Here is a 22,597-nt window from a genome sequence, read left to right on the forward strand (position 1 = left end):
TTGTATGGGTGCCCACCTCGAATATTTAACTATTGCAGCTGTGCATTAAATTGACTTTGGGTTGTGGTGCTCACAGTGCCAAAAAATCTGGATGAAAAATACGACAGCAATGTCTCTTTCCAGAAATCACGACCTGGTTACTCAAGATAATCAAGTGATCTTGTTATGAGCAGTTTCATGTTTTTTTTCTACCAAACATATCAACCCACTCGCTAGCTCAGTGGTGCTAACTTTGCAGCTCAGCCGAGGAGAAGAAGTCCATGGCCTGAAAAACATCGAAGATGATGGATTACTAGCACCACAGGCCAGATTTTGTGGTGAACTGTCCCTTAAAATACCCAAACTTGCTATTGTAAAACTGATATGGTCAGGAATGTCTATTTATGTATTTTATATTTATGTAAAACATAAAACCTGACCCAGACTTATTTCGAATGACTTCAGACTTGGCTCGGACTGGACTTAAAACAGCTCTGGCAGTAACAGTAAAGGAACATGAGAGTGTTTCTTCTTCTTCTTGTTCATTTTACTCTTCTGTACCTGCTCTGAACGATGGCCTGCTCCACACGTGTACTTTTCTCTGATGGAGGAGTCCCAGCTGAGTTCTGGCTCATCATCGACAGGAACTGAAGCAACAGTTTAGTGCTCTCCGTCTTCCCTGCTCCCGATTCACCACTAGAGTACACACACACACACACACACACACACACACACACACACACACACACACACACACACACACACACACAAATGCAACCAAATTTAATTAAATACACAGTGACCTTCTGTGACATTCCCATATCTCAAACTGGTCATTTAATTGATACTGAGGTTTGATAGCTTCAGACATATTACATTAGCTCCCAGTCGATCTCAATCAGGAGACCATGTGTCACAAAGCCTGAGCATAATTGAAAGTCGTGCGACCAGATTGAGACAGTTCGCCGAGCAGACCAGGAGGTGAGTGAGGTTTTTGTTTTTATTAATGGAGGGATGCCGTTTATTTTCACCACTGAGAAAGATGCGTCCCCTGTTTCATTCTTCAGGCCTTCTTCATCCGACAAAACGTGGTTTGTTTAGGATTGATTCTTTGAACTGTATCTTTGCTCCGTCTCTCTTCCCCAAACACCCACTGGAATCAATATGTCTGAAACATGGAAACGCTTGTCTACTTCCTTCAGGCTTCACCTTGATTTTAATGCTCATTTTTAGCTGCTGTCATTGTCTGCCTGTCTCTGCACGGGATCCAAGTCCAAACTGGGGAAAAATACATTAAAACTGAAAAGTTTGTGGTGTGTAGGTGCCACTTGCTTTCAGTGTCTCAGGTTGACATTTTTGGGAAATAAAGTCTTTCGCTTTCTTGTCAAGAGTTAGAGATGCCACTTGCATGTCTGTGCAGTAAATATGAAGCTAAAGCTAGCAGCCGGTTAGCTTAGCTTAGAATAAAGACTTGAAACAGCAACTGGCTCTGCCCAAAGGTGACAAAATCTACCTACCAGTACTTCTAAAACTCACTGATTAACACATATTGTCTTGCTTGTTTAAAACGTACAAAATAACAAATAACATTTTATGGTTATACAGATTTATGTGCATAACTATTTTTACACCTACTAAACTCACAGTGACGATAAGATTCATTCTTTATACAGATTAAACAAACAAATATAATGAGCCAGACTGGCTGGGGACAGCACATTGATCCAACGGCCCATTATTCAGAAACCCCAATAGTCCGAAAAATGTCCACTTAGTCCAAATGCCCATTTGTCCGACAGGCCGTTATCCCGACAACAAACACCAAGAAACAATGGTTCTCAGTAAATGGGGAAGAATGCATTCAGAGACATACAAATGCATAAGTATTTCTGGGTAAGTAGGACTGAAGGAATTATTTCTAAAAACAGAACTACCCTCTCACATAATGCAAGCTGGGATTGGCTGCAGTGATGCAGAATTTGAAAGAAAGACTAATGGAGGGCTGAGGCATAAATTAGAAGCAAACCCATATATTTAACATCAGAATAGTGGCTGAAACTCACCTGATGAGGACACACTGACTGTCGTGGCGTTTCCAGATGCAGCGGTAGCATTCATTGGCCACAGCAAAGATGTGCGGAGGGAGCTCCCCTAGATGGTGCTTGGAATACAGGTCCACCCTGTCCGGGTCGTACAGACCTGGGATCTGCTTGTAGGGGTTGACGGCTGCCAGGATGCTGCCGATATTAGTCTGGAAAGAGTGAAGAAGTTGGGGAAATGTGTTTTCTTCATTGCTCCGCACTTAAATAATATAATTTATGACCTCAAGTCCCCCCTTAGACATCACTGTCCTTATGTGCAAGTAAACCTTGACTCCACTCAAGAAGTGACATCTGTTTTAAGGTTTTGGGCTCTTTTCTTTTTGTTTATTTGCTTCTTTCCTTTTCTTTTATTGCATTTTTTCCATTTACACCCCAAAAAAGCACTGACATACATATGCAAACAACAAGCTCTCAGGAGCACATACAGCACATATATGTAAAATATTAAAGCAGCCTTATGTTGATATTAATCTGGATTGGAGGATAAGGGAACACAGCAGGGTGGAGATGTAACTGTAGGACTGACGAGTGACAGATCATCACAATTTTATTAGAAAGCTGAGGTCAAACCAGTGTGAAGATGGAGTGAGGAGGCTAGGTTTCTATTTTGAGCCGAAACAGTCACCTTGCTTTCTATCCTTCTGCACTAGAAACTCCAGGTCAGCACGCCCTCCATCGTGTCATATTTCTCTGTCTGTGCATTTTGTGTACCACACACATATAAAACTGTGCTGCAGGACACAAATACACATGAGACACAGTGACACAGACAGCTGACCCACACAGGGTAAATTCTTATGATCAGCTTAAGGGAAATCCGTGTATGGACAATATTTCATCATCTAGATTAGGTCACACCCAGAGACACTGTTATTGGTCGGTTGTCTGATAATCTCTCAGGTTTTCAGGCTGACGTTCAACTCACCATAAACGTGATCATAATGCACTAGTTTTTGGCCTTGATCAGAATTAATTGATCTCAATATCCGTTTTATAAGCACAAACAAAAGATTATCGTCTTTTCTCTGGCCATGGTTGAGATGAAACCCTCAAGGCAAAGTGGGTAATGGAGATGTATGGACATCGGCTAATGCATCTATTCATTACAGATAGATACACATAAACAAACTACTACAGCAATTCATTTCTACTGTGATTATTGAGTCAATTATGGAATTACGGAAAGACAGCAGAGTGTTTTGATGCTGCACTACATCAGATTTACTGTATATATGTGTGTACATTCATGACTGTGCACACAACATGAAACACGCGTGTGTTACTGCTTCTTGTTATTTCAGTGTCTTGTCATTCAGTTTTTGTCTACTTGCAAATGTGTACACTGCAAGTGCAATTGTATGTCATCAAAATGTTTTCAACAGCGTAAAGGCAACCGATATTTATTGCAAAGATTGTTTGATAATTTGAGTATTGTATATGCTGTGGCAAATGGTCAGCTGTAATGTAAAGTGTATATGATTAATGGCCTTAAACACCAACAGCTCATACAAAGCAACTGAAATCTTCAAAATAAATCCTGCAAATGTGAAAATATCCCACTCTACTCACAAATTTACAGTATAATGAACTATCTTTTTCAATCTTAAAGGGTCGGTCCAACTGCTGCTTCACATTAAAACTGTGCAAGTGGCAAAAAAAGGGGTCAGTCACAGGAAGCACACTGTATTTGTTTGATTAGCGCTGACCTAAACTGTTCATCAAAATGCATCTACAAAACAGGGTCACAAAGTCATTTTCTATATTTCTCATTAGTGGATCATTTTTATTTTTTGTGAGGGAGGAATTAAAAACTAGAAGAAGCAGGCACAGTGATGAAGTTAGATGAACAGTTTACCTCCAACTCCTCTGCACACTGTACTGTGTCCCACTGTTTTATAGAGCACGTAGTGTGAAATCAGATCTTGGTTGCAATTATTTGTTTGGTTGCACTGTAGACAAACAAAAGAATCGCTGTTCTCTTGTTTGTTCTGACAAAGAAGATCCTCAATGAGTGTTTGCTGTGGTATTAAACCACACTTTTTGTCACCATGGTAATCACACATGTCGCCAAACCAGCTGAGATGAAAAACTTGAGGATTAGAACTTTAAAGAAGTTGTCTGTTGTTTTAATTGTTGATATGATTTACTACTGTATTCTGTCTTTATGAGACTCTTAGCTCTCTCACCACGTTGGCCACTTAAAGCATATGGCTTTGATAAGATGATTTGTGTTTCCCACTAAAAGCCTCCTGCATTATCATGCATGCAAAGATTACTGGAAAAGGAGAGGACACATCAAGACATATGCATTACGTACACACACACACACACACACACATTTTTGGCCACATGCATACACACTCTCACACACACTTACAAATGTGTCAATCTGAGAGCACTTACATAGATGTTGTCTTTCTGGTAGCGCTGGTACAGGTTGTGCATGATGGCGGCCTCGTGCAGCTCAGCCAGTGCTGACATGTCCTCCACCCCATCGATACTGGACTGGTGCATAGCGTACACCTTCTCCCTGGTGACCTCCGCCTGCTGTAAGTACAACACCTGGAAGACAACAAGACAGACACACTGTCACTTATCATCCCTTTAAATTTGTTGATTTTGTGAGTCTTATTGTGATGAAATGTTGTCTTGTGTGCCATCTTTTACTTCAGCCTGCAACATTTATTTTCCTCATCACTTAGTGAGTCAGTCAGTCCAACATTTCATGGCATGGCTTTAAATAATCCTGAGAGAACACCTGAATGTGTTGCAGTCAAACTGGAGGAAGCTCTAATTGGATCTGACAGTTATGTAACCAAGAGCAGGTGCACCTGATGGCAGGCTACCAACATCCACAAGAAAAGGAATAAATATCCCCAAAAATCAAGGCACAGTGCTGCTTTAAAGTAATGATTTAAACATAACACTAGCGTGCATTGACCATGCAGCACTTGTCTTCGAGGTGAAACAGTCAGTGCTTTTGAATCTGTTGAGACTATTAATCATTATATGAGTGCAAACAATATAGGATTTTCCCAAAATAACAGTGCATAGACTCTTACAAAAATAATCCCTCTCAATCATCACCCACAAGCAACCATAAGTGTGTGGTGACACTTGCATCTGCAGAGGCCTTCTGCCCATACCATCTTATTTTCTCATTATTTTGCTGTGCTCAGGACACTTTACCAATCCAAAATGTCAGAATTTGACATCCTGGGAATGAGACTCAACAATCAACTATCTTTCTGGTGCACTGACAAACAGCAACTGACAAATCCAACTATTCTATCTTTAAATAACTTCATAAACTTTGGAAAAGGTAGTTTGGCAAAGGAAAAGTCTCAATAGATGTTCAGAGAAGATGTTCAGAAAAAAAACTTTTCACATGGCACGTTATGAGCCCAGCGTTGTCTTTAGCCTCGGGCTAAAGAAGGTCTAAAAATGATTTTAACCCTGGATAAAGGAAATTTGGCATTTCACTGGTTTTGTTGTTTTTGTGACATTTTGGGAACTCTGTTTTTTCACTTTCTTACCAAGAGTTGAGAATATGACACATTTATCAGTTAAATATATATATATATATATATATATATATATATATATATATATATATATATATATATATATATATATATATATATCAGGACAGTAGTAGGCACTACTTGCAAAAGAACTGCAAAACAAATGTATTGTGTTAATTGGTGAGGTTCAGAGGTGTTGTTACTTTCAGACAGAACCATGCTAACCAGCTCCTAGCTGTAGCTTCATATACCGTAAAGACATGATAGTGGCATCAATTATTATTTTATTATTATGTTTCCCTGTAATATATCACGCAGTTAAACTAAGTGATACGATGTGCCTGGCTAAGCTAAGCTAACCGGCTACTAGATGTAGCATCATATTTACTGTACAGACCATAGACTTATAATAGAACTAGACAGGACCTTGCCACTCAGCCTTGCCACCAATTTTTCCCAGTGGCCACTCGCAATATTGCAGCAAATTATTCCCCACTGGCCCACAAAGCATTTCCCCTAAAGACCATCACTGTTAAAGAGACTTTTATAAAACTTTTGACAAGACACCTTGAATTGCAAACAAGGTCAGGTATGACTCTTTCTATTATAGGTTTTTGTTCCATAGAATGTTTATATTTTTAAAACTTTCCCCAAGCCAAAAGAAGCAATTTATAAATCTGACGTCTTCACAATGTAAAGTCTATTGGCTGAGTGGGAACTTGCAGCCAGAAGCAAGGGGAGGAATCAATGCTGCATGGATTCAGTGGACCGTACAACCAGGAAGTAAACACTAAAGCTAGATAACTTTTTTGGCTCAACTTTCTATGGACTTAATGGGCACCATCTTTGCATGTAGTTCCTTATAACATATCTATGGTTTCCCCCTGTCTCCAGTCTTTCTGCTAAACTAAGCTAACTGGCTATAGCTTCATATTTACTGTACAGATATGACAGTGGCTTCAATTTTTTCACCAAGAAACTCTTGACAATAAGCATATTTATTATTTTATTATTGTTCTAAAGTGATGTTTCCCTGTAATATATCACACACACTGAAAGCACTGAATCGTATATTATGCTATTGTAACTAGGTGTTGTATATGATCAAAGGTAAATGAAAAAAAAAATGCCAGATTTGTGTCAAACCTCTTCACTCTGTATAATAATTGTGTGTCAGTTGTCAAGCTGGTATTGATGCTCACTGGATAATAAAAGTATCCTGAAGGATGCTGGTGTGTTCACACACAGATAAAAAAAAATAAAAAAGAGACGGCAACATTGCAAGGTCTTTCCATATTTAGCATGAACAGAATAATTATGATGCAACATGCCGAAAATCCACATGATGAGAATACAGAGCTTTGTGTGGTTTGTTCTAACCAGACCCCATCTCATCTCATCTATGTCGTCCATCGCCATGGAAACTGGAGAGCAGGGGGACAAGACGGGTGGGGAACCTGGCTATGGGAGGGGAAGAAGGAGAAGAAGAGGAAGAAGACAAAGGACAGAAGCAGAGAAGAAGAGAGAGAGGAACAGATCTGATCTGGCAGAACCTGACAGGTGAACGCAGCTTGTTGTGTATCCATGTCAGGCACACACACATGCTGCTACAACGACTCGCATCTTTGCTTACAGCCTACACACACACACACACACACACAGCAGGACAGGAGATAATTGTCATTCTACTTCAGCATAAAGGTCGTTCATTCAGTCCAGCGAAACTTGTCTAAGAATAGAAAGCACGGCCTTTACAACACTGGGTTGTTAATATGTCAGCTCAGTCTCGCAGCCTGCCTCCACCCTCTATGTGTGTGTGTGTTTGTGCGTGTGTTGCTGTAACAGATGTTTTGTGCGTCTGTTGAGAGTGGCAGAGGGGCCGCTGTAGGCATTCAGACATCCTGCTCTTAAATAAATCTATTTCACTCCAGTAACACCGTCTTCCTCTGCACAGAACTACAGACAAACAATAAAGAAACACACAGCAAGTGTCATCATTTGCCAACATGTCTGCAAGTAAAAGGCTGTTTATGTCCAACCATATGCTGTCGTTTCTCTCTTGTTTTCAAGTATAGACGTCTCTGTTGGTAACTGTTGGTGAGAGTCTAACCCATCAGGTCTCTAACCTTTCCCCACTCACTCAGCTGTGATGAAATGACCCAATTATCCCTCGTCCTCCATTAGAGACAAAATAACTCATGAAGGGTTCGCAAGCTAACAGCTCGCCATCTTCACTGTGACCCCATCCACTTGACTCTCTGACTTCACCTTTTTATAACCGTGGTACTCCATCAAAGCACTGACATATTGTTATCTGTGCACAATTGCACTTATGGAAGAATATTACAGAGAGGGTCAACATCAGAGGCCATTTTCAGAGACTGCAATGGAGGATCAATAAAACTTTAGGCTGCATTTATTTCGTAAAATTTTCTGGTATTCAGGTCATGAGGGGGGCTGGTAGCTGCACATCTGCAGGTTGAACATGGTTACTATCAGACAATGAATAAACTGCAGACTTTCAGAGCAGTCTGGACAGTGGAAGGAGTTCTGTGTTCTGTTGGAGAACTGTTGCTTTCTTTTTGATTTTTGAAATGATTCTTTTAAGGTTAATAAGTGTCTGTGTCGATGGATCAAATGACCACAGGTCATTTGAACGATGCCGCTCAAAATGACAAACCCACAGATATTCATCATTGGTTCTGTGGTTCCCATCGGCTCTCTGAGCATTTTTCAGGTTTTGGTTTTACAGACCATAACTTTATTGCTCTGCATCAGTCTTGCTGCTCTCATAAACCCTTTTTCAAACCGCACCAGGCAGCTGTTTCCAGTGAGAAAACCTCTACTGCACCCACTGCACACTACCTGCTCAGCACCAGACAGCAGACAGAGACATTTGGCAGCTAGCTGGTGAAAATGAAGGAGAATTTAGCAGCTAAAGCACCAAATGTTTGAGTTGGTTGAGACCAAAACGGAGCTAAAAAAAAAGAGAGTGAATATTGCACTTGTGTTTTGGGGGACAGAAACATGACTGATAATGCTGCTCCATATCTACAGCTGTTGATTCATAAATTTGCTTAAAAGTTAATTAAATGTCAATGTGCTCACAGCTTGTTTCAATTGCCCCCCAAGCAGACAAAAATCAGTTAATACAGGTTTAATTAAGTCATCTTTCCTGCTGTCCTTGTGGTCACTGGCAACTTTAACATCTGTTTAAGTGTGTTTACATCTGTATGGTTTTTCAATGTGTGTGATGTACATAGGAGACATGCTTGTCTGAGTGATGAGATGCATTAACATGCCTGTTAGTCACAGCTGGAACAGCTGTGCACATGCAGAGACACTCTCATATTGACTGTTTTACAGCCAGACCGCAGTGCATTTCTCTATCTGTGAGAACAGAGAGATGGAAAGCCCCTCAAATTATATCCAAGTCCATTAGTTTTAGATCAGGCTTTTCTCTCACTTTCTCATCCTATTAAATCTCTCACGTCTCTCTCTCTGCATGCCTTCATGTCTCTTCTTCTCTTTGTACGTCAGTCCTCTTTCATCCCTTCCCCCCTCTTCTGTCATTTCTCTCCCTGTTCTCTCGATATATTCCTCCCTCACATCATCACACCACTCTTCATTAATTTACCTCTCTCTTGTCTGCCCACCCCTCACTGTATTTCCCACATTTCTTCCTCCATTTTTCCTCTTTTACTCTTTATTTCTGGTCCCTGCATAACCTCCATGCTTAGATATGTCCCCTCAGGTTGTTTTTTACTGCAAGTCTTTCTGATCTGTCTCTCTGTGTACACGGATTCCTCTGTGTTCACTCACACACACTCACTTAATGCCTAAATGGCTCAGTCTGAGGCCCCTGCCTGTAATTGAAGGCTTACTGAGAGCCATTTCAATCAGAGAGTCAAGCATGCCTTTGCAATCCAGGGTAAATTATAGTGGAGGAGAAGATAAGACTTCACACACACACACACACACCAGCACATGTGTTGAAGGGAGGAAGGACACAAGGACGACTGAAATGGCAGTCTAGGTTTTGGCTGTCAAAATTCACCTCTACCTGTCAAATATCCTTCCATTTACTCCATCAAACTTGTTATAATACTTGCCAGGATACCAGTGGTAGTTGTGTTTTTCTTTACATAGAGGGTCTCTAACCTGCTCTGTGCACTTGCTGGAAAAACTGCACCTATTTCAGTGATGATTCATGTACCTCCAAAATATTTTACCTGGTTAAAATCGATGGTTGAGAAGAAGAACTTTTATATGATCCACAGAAGCCTTTTTATAGGAATATTCTCAAAAAGGATGAGGTTTGGGAGGAAAATAGGGAACTTTCCTCAAAATACTGTATAACATATAATATATTTAAGAAAATTATGTTATGAATAAATGACTCAGAGACCTAATTTACTCATCTACAGGGTGCAAACTTTCACCAAAAAAATCTGTGAATGCTTTTATTTCATATTGTTTGCAAATGACCATGGTGTAAGCAGGATAATGAACTTGTAAGTATGGATTAAACAGTTTGAAGTAACTTTGTGTCGGCTGGTTCTTCGCCTCCACGCCACGCCTTCAAACAGTTTACACGAAGCAAAGACTCAGATTCTTCCATGTGTGAGCGAGCCCTTATACTCCTGCCGAACTGTGTCTTTCTTATGCTGCAGGACCACACTTGACCTGTCTGTCTGCCTGCTCTCAACTCACAATCCTCCAGCTATCTCCGACCAGCCACGCCATCGCCTCCGACTTATCCACCCCGCTCCAGTAAATCCAGCCATACCTCACCGCCCTCTGCCTCAGTCAGCTGCCACCCAGATCGTTCCACCTCTATCCCCTGCTGCCCTTAAAATAAAAGCCCTTCTCTATTCACCTGCTCCCGAGTCTGCGTCTGCAAAAATCAGCTTTGAATGAAGAACACTGCATCCTACATTACCGGTAATTCAGTTTTATAGCATCTCTTCATTAAAACGTTCTATTCCTGGTACATGCCCACAGTTTTTAACACACAGTTTTTTTTCTCAGATTAGAGAGTTCCCTCCAGGGTCACAGAAGACCTAAAGCTGTTAAGAGTAGTACTTCACATGACATGCAGACTGAATTTTATTGTGTAAATTCTCTGGAGAAAGATCTGTCTCCAGTAGTAGTCTCTGAAAAAAAAAGGAAATTAAACTATAAGCTGAAAGCAAGTAAATGCCTGTGCTACAGCTCTGGATTTTACAATACCTTCTAATGCCAAAGCTGCTTTCAAACATAAAGGCCTTAAACAGCAGATGAAGCAGAGATGTTTAGGGAAAACCACTCAGGGACAGCCCAGATACAGATGATTCAGACAGTAGACGCTATGAAGTGAGAAAGTGTGTCAGAGACTGAAATAAAACTCAGCTGAAGTGGAAGGGGAAAAAAAGGTTTTTGCAAACGTCCCCGTCTACTTCTTCCATTGCCCTCTGGTGGGTTTTTAACACACATACACACACAAACTGTACTGTAAGTGAAGCACACACACAAAGTTTGGCTACCCGCTGAGAGTCTAAAATGGGATACCTCATGTTCAATAATTCATTATTGGAGAGAGGAAAGGAAGAAAGATGTTGAACTAGTGGGAGAAAAACATGGAGAGATACAGACTGACATAGACTAGAAGTGAGAGCGAGACAGAATGGGAGTAATGTAGAAGTAGAGCGCGGTTAACCAACTCTGATTTGTCTTCAGGAGTTTGTCTCACACTGGGACATGATCTGTGAGAGAGGACGCTTCTTAAACTTCACTACCCAGTCTGTGCAACACAAACCCCAAACCCATACATCACTGAAGAAACAGCTCACAAATATTGTTTTCTTTTTTTTAAATTCCTTCCCAATTGCTTCCCAAGTAATTTTGTGATGGGTGGACACTGTGGTTTGAAGCATCACTGAAACAGGAGCAAACAGAGAGTTAGCAGGCAGGACAGGTTCTACTACGGTTATAATGTCTGTTATACAACCTTTAGAGACGTAGTCTTTCTTATTACGTATTTTTCCCAGCTAACTAATTAGCAAATGTTTGCATGCTAACACTCAAACACTCTAAACTCGGTGGTGAAACATTATACCCTACATCAGCATGTTATCATTGTGAACATGCTACCATGCTCATCTTGCAATGCTTTTAGCTTCATGTACCACTGTGCCTAAATGTCACAGCATTCAAGGCTTTCTGACAGAAATCTTTTTTTTAGCAGAAATCTCTCTGCCAAAAAAGCTTATGGTTGCCTAAACCAACCCAAACTGTGACAGAAACCTGATAATGGTTTAAAAGTAACTGAACATAATATGTCAGCTAAGTCTAAAATTAATAAACCAACAATAAGATCCACATGAGAGTTGAACCCAGTCTCCTGGGTTTAAGTCCTGCTCTCCTAATGTGGATACTGACATCCTAAATCCTTTCTGGACTTTCTGATGTAAAGCTTAATACAGTCTGACCATATGTTTACATTGCTGCAGACTCAGTTACAAAATGGCCAAACAAGGCCCGCTATGTTGTCGCCGAGCGCTGAGTAAAGTTGAGACCAGCTCGACTTTAATTTGTAGAGTCACACTTAACACAAAGTGACAAGTGTCTGTCTTTCAGTGTCTTGCTTCATTTCACCGACTTCCATTGAGAATTACTGATGCCTGATGGTTGTCACTGGTAGTCTGAACAAAACGTTGGAGCAGCCATCATGGCTGTAGTCTCTTTGTTATCGTTGGTCAACAATGAAGGCACAGAGAAATAAGCCGTATGGGAAAACTTGCTGGTAGGATTTGGTCTTTTTATGGGATTTGTTGACGATATTTACTCTCTCAGACACGCACACTCTGCTGCTTCCCTTTCATCCTTTTCTCTCTCTTCCATTTAAATTGCCGCATTCATAACCTGCTTCACACATGTGAACACACACACATACAGTGGACAGAGCGGCCTTCCTGTTAAGCCCTCTGATGTCTGAAGCCGCTTTGCATGATTCAGGAGGAGAGCCAGGGGAGACAAGCCTCTTCATCTGACTTCACATATTAGCAGCAGCCAGAGTGAGGAGAGGGGGCGAGAGAGATGAACATGGAGAGAGAGAGAGCGAGGGAGAGAGAGCTGTGGGCACAGTGACCTATATATTCTGCAGAGCTCTATTCAAGATACAGTATCACACAGCACTGTACCTGCAGCTCTCCTCACTGACCTTGTATCAGAACTGGCAGACTTCCATGGGTCAGATTAGGATTATGGAGCACTGAGGGGGTATTTTGTACGATCTGACTTCAGATCAGATTATATTCGAGGCAAAAGGAGCAGCTGCAGCCTGTCCTGGGCAAGTTACTTTATCTTAAAACCAAAGTGCTGGAAAGAGCTCTTTTGGACTTGATACGACAGCTAGGTTATTGATTTAATGAATATTAAAGCACCTGTGTGTATGATTTAGTGTCACCTAGAGGTGACCTCGCAGATTCACCTCATCCTTCCTTTCTACTTTACTTGCAAAAACACCACAACAATGTTTTGTTTGGCCTGCACCCTCAGTAGCTACAAACAGCTCGTTCCAAGATAACAAAAACTCATTTTCAGGCAATTTTACATTAATGAAAACATATTTATGAATATTATATTCAAATTCTGCCTTATTCTGCAAGACATAGCACTGCAGGCCACCTAGCAGGTTAAATAATTTGTGCAAGCAGACGTTTTTAAGGCACTTAAAGCACTTGATCTAGTGGGTCGTTTTATGTTGCTGCTAATTTCCCTACAGGTGCTACTGTTTTATTTATGGTGTTCCTATGTGTTGGATTTTATTTCACCCATTGTTTTATGCTTGTATGATTATTGTATGGGATGGAGATGCTTTATACATTATTTATTGTGTTGGGCACTGTGACTGAGTGGTTTTGCTATTTTTGTCTTTTTCTGTGCTTTAGTCAAGATCCAATAAACCATGCTGACATGACAATAGAGTATTGAACTGACTTAAACTTATATGAAATTAAATCTCTGTAAATCTCACACCTGGACCTTTAATGTGTAGGTGTTTACATCAGTGCTGCAATGTAAAAAACCGAAGAGTCAAACATTGCAAATTTCTTTGTCATAAAAGAAGGAAAAAATGCTTAAGTGAAGCAAATTGTCATTTAACATAATGTTGCCTCATCTCTTCCCTCAATGTTGCATATGTGCTGTGAAAAGTCCAAACCTCTGTTGTACACAGTGACAGACCGGCCATCTGGTGAGGTGGGCAAATGCCAGAAGGGCCGTCTGAGCTATGAGCCTCCTGGGCCATTCAAAAATAAAAAAAGATGCATGTATGATTACATGAAAATCTTGTTAATAGTTTTGTTTTTAATCTGTTTGAAATTAACTTATTTTGGCCCAAAACATTTTGTGTCATCCCTTTTATTTTGTTCTTAAAAATAGCCTAATATCTTTTCCCATGATGGCCTCATTGCCAACATTAAGACTTTCAAGTGAAAGACAAATGTTTTACCAGCATAAGGTGTATTATCATCATTGAACAGAAAATTTCAAGACAGTTTGGAGGCATTTATGCTTATTAAGTTATGGTATCAACTGAAAAATTATAAGGCAATTATAAGACACAGGTGGACACTAAGAGCCGGGTACCAGCCTTATAACTGACACTGATCTGTGTTGTGATAGAACAAATGTTTGATTGTGTGATTTCCAGGCCTGGTTAAGTCAGTCAGTTACTGAGTACAAATTATGTGGCATTTTTTTGCAAATAGCAATGTAATCTATTGTATTAAAAGAAATTGTAAACTACTCCAAAATCAAACACTAAAATGCTGCAAATGGTCATTCCCTGCATTCATTTATGTTCCCATTTTAAAATGCAGTGTTTTCTGTTTGATTTTGAAGTAATCTAAAAGTAATGTGATTAGATTGCATTTTTGCAAATTTTATTTCCCACATTCTGGTGATTATTTATTCACCATTTTTTGTCTTTTCTGCATTAATTAAATGTATTTATGTAAAAGAAATAACACAAAATTCAGGCACCTGCAGGTGACCACTCAAAACAGACATGTGGTTCGTCAAAATTAGAGTTACAGCTATTACGTGATTAATCAATTAGGCGAGTGAAAGAAAATTAGTTGGCAACTATTTTGACAAGAGTTGATTAAAGATTTCAGTTACTTTTCAAGCAAAAATGACATTTGCTGGTTCTAGTTTTTTAAATGTGAGGATTTGCTGCTTTTCTTTGTCATTAATGCTGCAGGAAATAAAGTGTAAAAGTTCCTCCTATCCCTTGTGTTTTTGTTTGTTTGTTTTTTTACCTCTGATCCTGGTAAATTGGATTGAGAAAAGAAGGTTAACAACAAGCTTTAACTCCGTTTCTGCCGTCTCTGCCCCACAGCACCCATTCAGCACAGGGGTGTATAACACCCTTCACATGTCATCATCCTTCAGGATTTGGAGACACACACTCATCCCACCCCGAGGGCGATTCCTGCTTCACGTTCCACTGATAAGAGACACCGCAGAGAGACGGGGAAGGTGGGAGACAGACAGGAAACAACGGGCAGACTGGGGAGACGTGTTTGCATATCAGTGTTTTTGTGCAGCATTTTGACAGAGTTAAGTTAATCTCATTATGTGATGCTAAGTGAGTGAGTAACTACGGGGTCCTCAGAGGGTTAGAAATAAGAAACTGTGAAGAGGAATGTGGGTCAGGAGATCATACAGCAACATCAGCTTGTTTCTGCACCAAATCAGACTAAACAACTAATTTCTGCCCTTTTCATTAGGTACATTTGACTGAGTGTGTGTGTGTGTATGTGTGTGTGTGTATCCAAGACTGCAGTCATTTTGTGTGTGTGTGTGTGTGTATATATATATAAGGAGTAAAGCATCCCTGCAGCATGTTCTGTGCTCGCGTGAGCTCTCGCTGTGGCTTTCACGCTAGCTTCTGAAATCCAGGTCACATAACACACACATCGTCCATAACTCATCGCCATTGTAACCTGTGTGTCCATACATGTGTGTGTGTGTGGTGTGTTAGTGTAGGGATGCAGGTGTGTGTATGTGTGTGTGTGTTACTCTTATATAGCCTTCTGTCTATGTTTTGTTTTGTGTTTTCCTCTGTGAGTATAAATGTATCCAGTGGGGATATGTACATTGAGACATCATAATTACAGCGTATGTGAGGAGGAGCCTGATGCCAACTCTGTCACCGTTACCATGGCAACAAGACCAGGAAGATCATCAAGACGTCAAGATACAGAACCGCTTAAACATGTCAGGTTATAAATGGAAGATTGAAAATCTAAACTTTGATGTAGGGCTGCAACACATCATTATTTTCATTTGTGATTAACGTGGTGATTGCTTTATCGATTAATTACTAGGTCTATAAAATGCCCGTTATAACATTTCACAGCCCAACATATTCAAGCTACACGTAACAGTCAAAAACTCAAAAGATATTCGCAAAAATATCATACATGACAAGATAAAGCAGCAATTTTTCGCATTTGAAGCTGGTGAACTGATGAATATTTGTCATATTAGTTTTAAAAATCACTGAAAAGGTAAGTTTCCCCTAGTTGCTTTAAAGAATGGCTAAATTAAATGTTTTCTTGCTTATATGTTGAAGAAAATTAGTATACTATATCTATACTATTTCTATGCCCACGTCCAAGTTTCTTTGATTTTTAACATCCATTAATTTATTAATTTATTTAAACCAGGGACAGTGTACAATAAGTGTATTGCAGCACATTATCGCACAATTATATTTTTTATCTTATCTCCCTGGGTATTTATACAATGTACATACTGTAGAAAAATATAAAAATGAAGTTCATGTAACACACATGTGTACAGGACGGACCGTAAACATTTAGAAAGGCATAACCAGACCTTAATGACAGGATGCTGGTTTTTCCTTCATCCATTTTTCAAATATTTAGCTTTGAACTGATCAAACCTGATGCACTGTCTGATATTTGTTGGGATAGTATCCCAATTTGTTGCTGAAGCTGAGAAAGCAGTTTGAGCAAATTTTGTTTTGTAAATAGCAGTCTCTCCACACTGATGAGCTTGTTTGCCTCCTTTTGCCGTGATGAGCTGATAGAATAAATTGTTTAAGGGGTGGAGGAGCTAAACTACAAATAAACAAACATTGGTCATAAAAAAATCAGAGCTCAGTAAATAATCAATTGCAAAAACATCATAAAAACCAACAGGAGCTTTGTTTTATAATGATGACAAAGTCTGCCTGTGCTTTTTATGTTATCAGTGTGTTAATTCATTAGATTATCTTTATACAATCTATTTGTTCTATATACTGTATATATATCCTGTTCTTTGCTGACCCAGTTTCATTACAGGTTCATTTAAATTTTACCTAATCTGATTTAATCTAATCGTATATTCTCTATGCTGTAAAGCTTTATAGACTTAAAAGGGAAAAGTAAAACCTTGGATGATGGATATTTCTGCATGATCTGATGTTTTATCAATCCAGTCAGGCTGCTTTAAGCTATTGTTTTATCAGTCAGTTTACCTTCCAACATTCATTTATGGTTGTTTAGGTAGTGATTGAAGAATGATGCAAATAAAATGAGCTTCCTGCTCAGGATGTCTGTGCTGTCACTGGAACAGGATGAGGAGCTCGGATTGAAAGGAGCAGAAACACAGCTCAGTCACACTGAAAGGAGAAAGTTGAGGTTGTTAAGGATGCTTCCTGGAGGCCTCCCTTTGGAGACTCCAAAGGAGAATCAGAAAAGGAAGACCCAACCAATAAATCAGCCCATATTTTATCTGATATCGACTTATTGGAGATGATCTATACCCTTGTACATCGATAAGTAAAAAGAAATTGCAGTTGGAAACAGTGTCACTGTTGCAAAATTTGTCCACTGATATGGATTTTTCAACCGTAAAATGTCAGATTACTGGTCACGTTACTTTAATAATCAAAATTAAATTATGTTTGCTGCTACATCAGAATCAGATTTTAACTTAACAGTAAAATCTCAATATCAGTATTGGCCTTAGAAATCCAGCATTGATTGGGGTGGAAACACCTTGAGAGATCTGAGGAGGAGTGACAGGATGTGACTGGGGGAGGATGTCTGAGCTACTAGCTGCCGCTGCACCCCAGGTTATGTAAAACAGATGAAACTGTTGGATGAATATATGGATTTATGGATGACTCTCAGACAAAAGGGTCACACAACTTTGCACTAGAGCTGGAGACTTCACATGTGGACTTGAGTTGAGTCTGTGACAGCTCCTCTGCTTGGTTCACTTTGCTGTCACTGTGGGCTGCAGACCATTTGGGAGTTTAATCAGCTGTATGGGATGCACCTGGGCCCGGTGAATAAAAGCCAGAGCAGCAGCCAGTCCTGGGGGCAGATCTCCTCACCCCAAACACCTCTGCACTGTGGCTTTTGATTTCCATGCAGCATATTTTCATTCATCTGCTCCCTGCACCACTGACTTCACAGATTCCTCCCATCTACTTGTTTGTGTGTGTTTTGATTATTTTGCTGTAAATTAATTTCTTTATTTAGTTTTTTTTAGTGGGTCTCCTCTTTTTGTTGCGATCTAGGAGACTGTCTGTAACAAGTTGTAAAAATTATGATTTGCAACTTGACTCATCTACTTTGGGACTCATCTGCCTTAACACTCAACTTGAGATTTGAAGGCAAAAAGCTGAGGAACCTTCAGACCTCAGATCAACAATGAAATTTCCCCAATATTTAAAGAAATTCTTTGATGCATTGAATTGGATGGTCAATGTACTGTTTCCATTTAAAAAAATTAAGAAACCTTGTTGTGATTTTGGCCTTTGGATGTTGTACTTACTTACATACTAAGAATTCACAGAAAGAAAAAAACTTTCTTTGTGACATGCAATAGAGGGAGGCTTTCTATCCTATCAAATCACCAACACACATCTAACCTTTCTGTGATGGTGGCAGAGGCTGACATTTTGCATTACTCTGCGATGTAGGAAAGGTGCTGACATCTTTGTGTACAGAAGAGAGGATAACATTTTCTACTGTAGATGGTAACTGTCTTCTATAACGTAACATCACTAAAATAACATGTTTAAAATGTATGAAATGTGCTACATAAATAAAGTTTGAGTTGAGTTGAGTTGGGCTGAGAAAGGATCAGTCAATTTGTAGTCACAAAGACTGACAAGAGAGGGCAAAATAGAAGAAATAAAACATAAAAAAAGTAGCCTGCTATGCCAAATATTTACAGTAAACTGTGCCGTGTGAAATACAGATTGACTCTTGAGACTCCTGAAAGCCTCACCTGCAAAATTCTGGAGGTTCTCTGGAAAAATTGTTGGCACCTGCAATTGTCAGTAAAAATGTTTATACTATTATGTCCAGCCCTTTGTTGACAGGAAAGATGAAGATATGACAGGAAAGAGGAAGAGAGAGTGGGGGTTGACATGTCTTGTTTGGTAACTTTGGATGCATGGAGTCATGTTGAATATTGAGTCTGTGTAAGACTTCAGCGTAACACTGGAGCACAAGGCAGGGGGGGGGGGACCCCTGATTTCCAGGGGGTATCTCACACACTGGGTCTGTACCGGGATGTGACACAGGTGAGCAGCAGGCTAAAATGTTTCCTGTTTCTTGAGTAAATAGACTATGAATGATGTAAAAGCTTGCCCATACACCCCTCATACTCATGCTGATTTAATATGACGGCTTGTAGTTTTGCAGCCGCAGCATTTGTAACCCAGAATTGGTGATGTGGTGAACTGGGTCAGAGTCTGTATACTACAGAACCAGAGTGAAAAGGCAGCAGGGGAGAGACTATGAGGAAGGAAAGGAAAAGTAAAACAAAACAGCCAAATATTGTTAAATCTTGCATGTTTCTTGTTCTACCAGCCCGACATACCAGCCACAATAACTCAAATACTGGAATAATTGTTTCTTTTTTTATACCATGGTGTGAGTGAATACTCTTTTCCTTTCATGCAATGTTTCCAACTTTTTTTTGGTTTTATTTTTGTACCCATTTCCCACCTTTCCCCATTGGCTATGATTATTTTTTGGTGTTATTTCATTTTTTTAAAAAACAAACTAATAGAAGAATCCATAAGAAGAATCTTAGTCTGGTATTTATGAGAGATAATTCTTGTGTTAATTGCACACCTACTCGTTGATTATCCCTTACATATTCTTCAGGCTGTTAAAATGCCTCTGGTGTTCACTGGTATTCATGACCAGGAACAGGAGTACGCGGGGCAGAGTGACAGGGAGTGATGGGGACCCTGGGACTGTTTGCATGGGTCAGATCCTGTTGTAACAGGGTAAAGCCCCTCGTCCTGCTGATTCTCTATCAAATATTCACCACCTCCTGCAGAGCTAACATTTAAACACCAACAGCTCGCAGTGAGGGAGGGTAGAGAGAGAGCTGGATGGGGGTTGGGGAGGTTAGGGACGTTCATAATCCAGAGCAAAGAGAATGCCTGCCCCTATAACCAATCCTCTATTTTGGGAAATGCCTGTCTGTCCCCGCCGTGTCCTCGAACAAGAGCTGTTACATGAAAAGACGATGCTTTTAGAGCAGCATTTGGAGCATTTTATGTCTTTAAGGCCACGAAAACATGAATTCATTGTGTATGTGAGGAGGAGAAAGTAGATGTGGGTGTTCTTTGGGGGTATAAAGGCAGGATTGAGACTCTTCAATTCAGGCTAAAGGACCAGGTCTATTATTAGGTCCATGTAAACGCTGCCAACTGGAGCGCATGTGTGTGTTTGTGTGTAAGCCAAACACATCAGCCATAAAAAAAAAACGTTAAATCCAAAGAGCAACGTGTGCATGTCCCCGCTCTGATACAGATTAGACGAGCACACGCATACTCATAATGAGATTTAAACATTCAATTCCATTATTTTGGCAGGGGGGGTGTGGTGGTGTTAAAGGGTTGGGGCATTTAGAGCAGCCACAGGCAACGCTGTCCCGACATCTGACATCCTGAAACGAGCATTTGTGCTCCCATAATGCTCTTCATCTATTCCAGCTCTCCTCTGGAGGCTGAATGTGTGTCAGAGATGAATTTTGCATATGTATGAGGAAGAAGAGGAGGAGGAGGAGGAGGAGGAGGAGGAGAAAGGAAGTGGGGCAGGAAAGTGGAGCATCATGACCAGGAGTTGCTATTGATCCACACAGGAGAGGATGAACCTGCACAGCTGCTTCACCTTCACTCTGACCTTTATCTGAAAGCTGATGCATCGTCCAGATGACACACAACTACTGCAGCTCTCGTTCAGCATCTAATCTAATGCTGACACTGTTTACATCTGCTGTCGAGTTTGAACGAATTAAATGTGTTTTCACTCCGTACAGTGTTTACAGTTTTCTTCTGTTTATACCATTTGCTCCATTAACAGCCTCCTTCACAGAACATGGCCGTTTTAATGGAAAAACTGCAGCCCTGTCTAAGAAAAATTACAATTAATTTGCAACAATAAATATGTTTTGAGAATAAAATAATGTTTTCTAGTGACATAAAAAGGAAATGTTTATTAACATACCTGTACCTGGCAAGTTGCAAAAGTGTTTATACTTAACATATCTGTAAAATTGACATCACATTTCATTCAAATAGACAAACTTGCAAGATACTGTCATGTACTTAATTTGACACCTTTTACTTTGAAGGTTCTTCTTTCTAAACAACATTTGGAGTGATTGGTTGTGAGCAAACCTATATAAATAGTGATTTTTTTAAATAACTCAACTATGACAAGGACACATACTTTTTATTTAAGATCACAAATGACGAGCAAATCAATTAACCATCAGACTCATGTAGGTAGTCATAGGAGGTGAGTGTGGTGCAGCTGCTCTGCACGTGAACTGGACTATATTGTAACTGAAGAGTGATTAACACAGTTGTCATAATCACAAGTAATGCTGAATATTTATAAAAATGAATATTGTCTGCTGATATGAAAAAAAATCAACTCGGAATATCCTGACTCTGGAAACAGCCCTAGGACCTTGGTTGCACCACATAATAAATGTGTAAAATGCCCCCAAAACAGTTTTAAAATCTGTAATTAGAGCAATATGTAAATCAACCTGGTTTGTCCTTATTTAACCACATACCACATCGTCTGTTACCCTGGATGCTCCTGCAATCCAGCAGTATGACATATATTCAGCAATTATATCTAATAATGTTACAAAGGTCAGAACAAGTTCCATATTTTCAAGGAAGACAGACCTGAGCAGCGCGAGTGTGTTTGCGTGTTTACATTGCTTACCTCTCCATAGTCGGTTGTGACGACGAGGGTTCCATCTCCGCAGGAGTTGACTGTGGCAGGAACCAGCTGCTCCTTCTCTCTGACCCAAACACGGGCCCCCTGGTTACAGACACACACAGAAAGACTGAGGGTAAGCAGTGCAAAAAGTACAGGAAAAAAAAGCAGTCAGTTAGTAATGCAGTGAGCCCTTATTTTGAACTTGAGGCCAGAGCAGCCAAACTTTCATAAAGAGATTCGTAAAGATCTGTATAATAAACCCACGGGCGACATCATGAAGTCCATGGAGTGTAACACTATGATGCTTTCAAGGACAGACCGTCTGAAAATATGCACAGTTATCACCAAACTTAAAAGATGTCACGTCTCCTTCCACTCTATCACCGTACAACCCTTGATGTGGACAGTCGGGTCTGTTTCTTTAACATGTAACAGTCTGTATGATGAGTGTGGTTGGCTGCACAGACAGATGTCACAGATGTTGATGTAGATGTTATTTACTGGCAACAATGCTCAACATCTGTGGGTGAGTGTGTTTGTATGTGTAGTGGGCTTGTTTAACTATATTCATGGGGTCCAAAAAACCAGGAGCTTGTGGATCCAAAATGCCATGAGTCTAAATGGGACTGTTTGAGGGTTAAGGTTACTGTTGAGCAGAATATAGTAACCAAAGCTGTGTGTGTGTGTGTGTGTGTGTGTGTGTGTGTGTGTGTGTGTG

General features: G+C 40.1%; 1 protein-coding gene across 1 annotated transcript in view; it reads right to left on the reverse strand.

Moving 5' to 3' along the window:
* myo10l1 (myosin X, like 1) overlaps positions 1-22,597 on the reverse strand; it is a 68,778-nt gene that overhangs the window by 24,648 nt on the left and 21,533 nt on the right. The window contains exons 2-5 of the mRNA XM_084742293.1: positions 21,883-21,981; positions 4,485-4,643; positions 2,043-2,230; positions 541-675 (exon numbers count right to left, since the gene is read on the reverse strand). Of these exons, the coding sequence (XP_084598419.1) occupies positions 541-675; positions 2,043-2,230; positions 4,485-4,643; positions 21,883-21,981 (581 nt within the window). The remainder of the gene's footprint in view (positions 1-540; positions 676-2,042; positions 2,231-4,484; positions 4,644-21,882; positions 21,982-22,597) is intronic.

This window comes from Lutjanus erythropterus, chromosome 18, assembly GCF_056507025.1.
Source record: "Lutjanus erythropterus isolate fLutEry1 chromosome 18, fLutEry1.hap2, whole genome shotgun sequence".
In the NCBI taxonomy this organism is placed as follows: Eukaryota; Metazoa; Chordata; class Actinopteri; order Lutjaniformes; family Lutjanidae; genus Lutjanus; species Lutjanus erythropterus.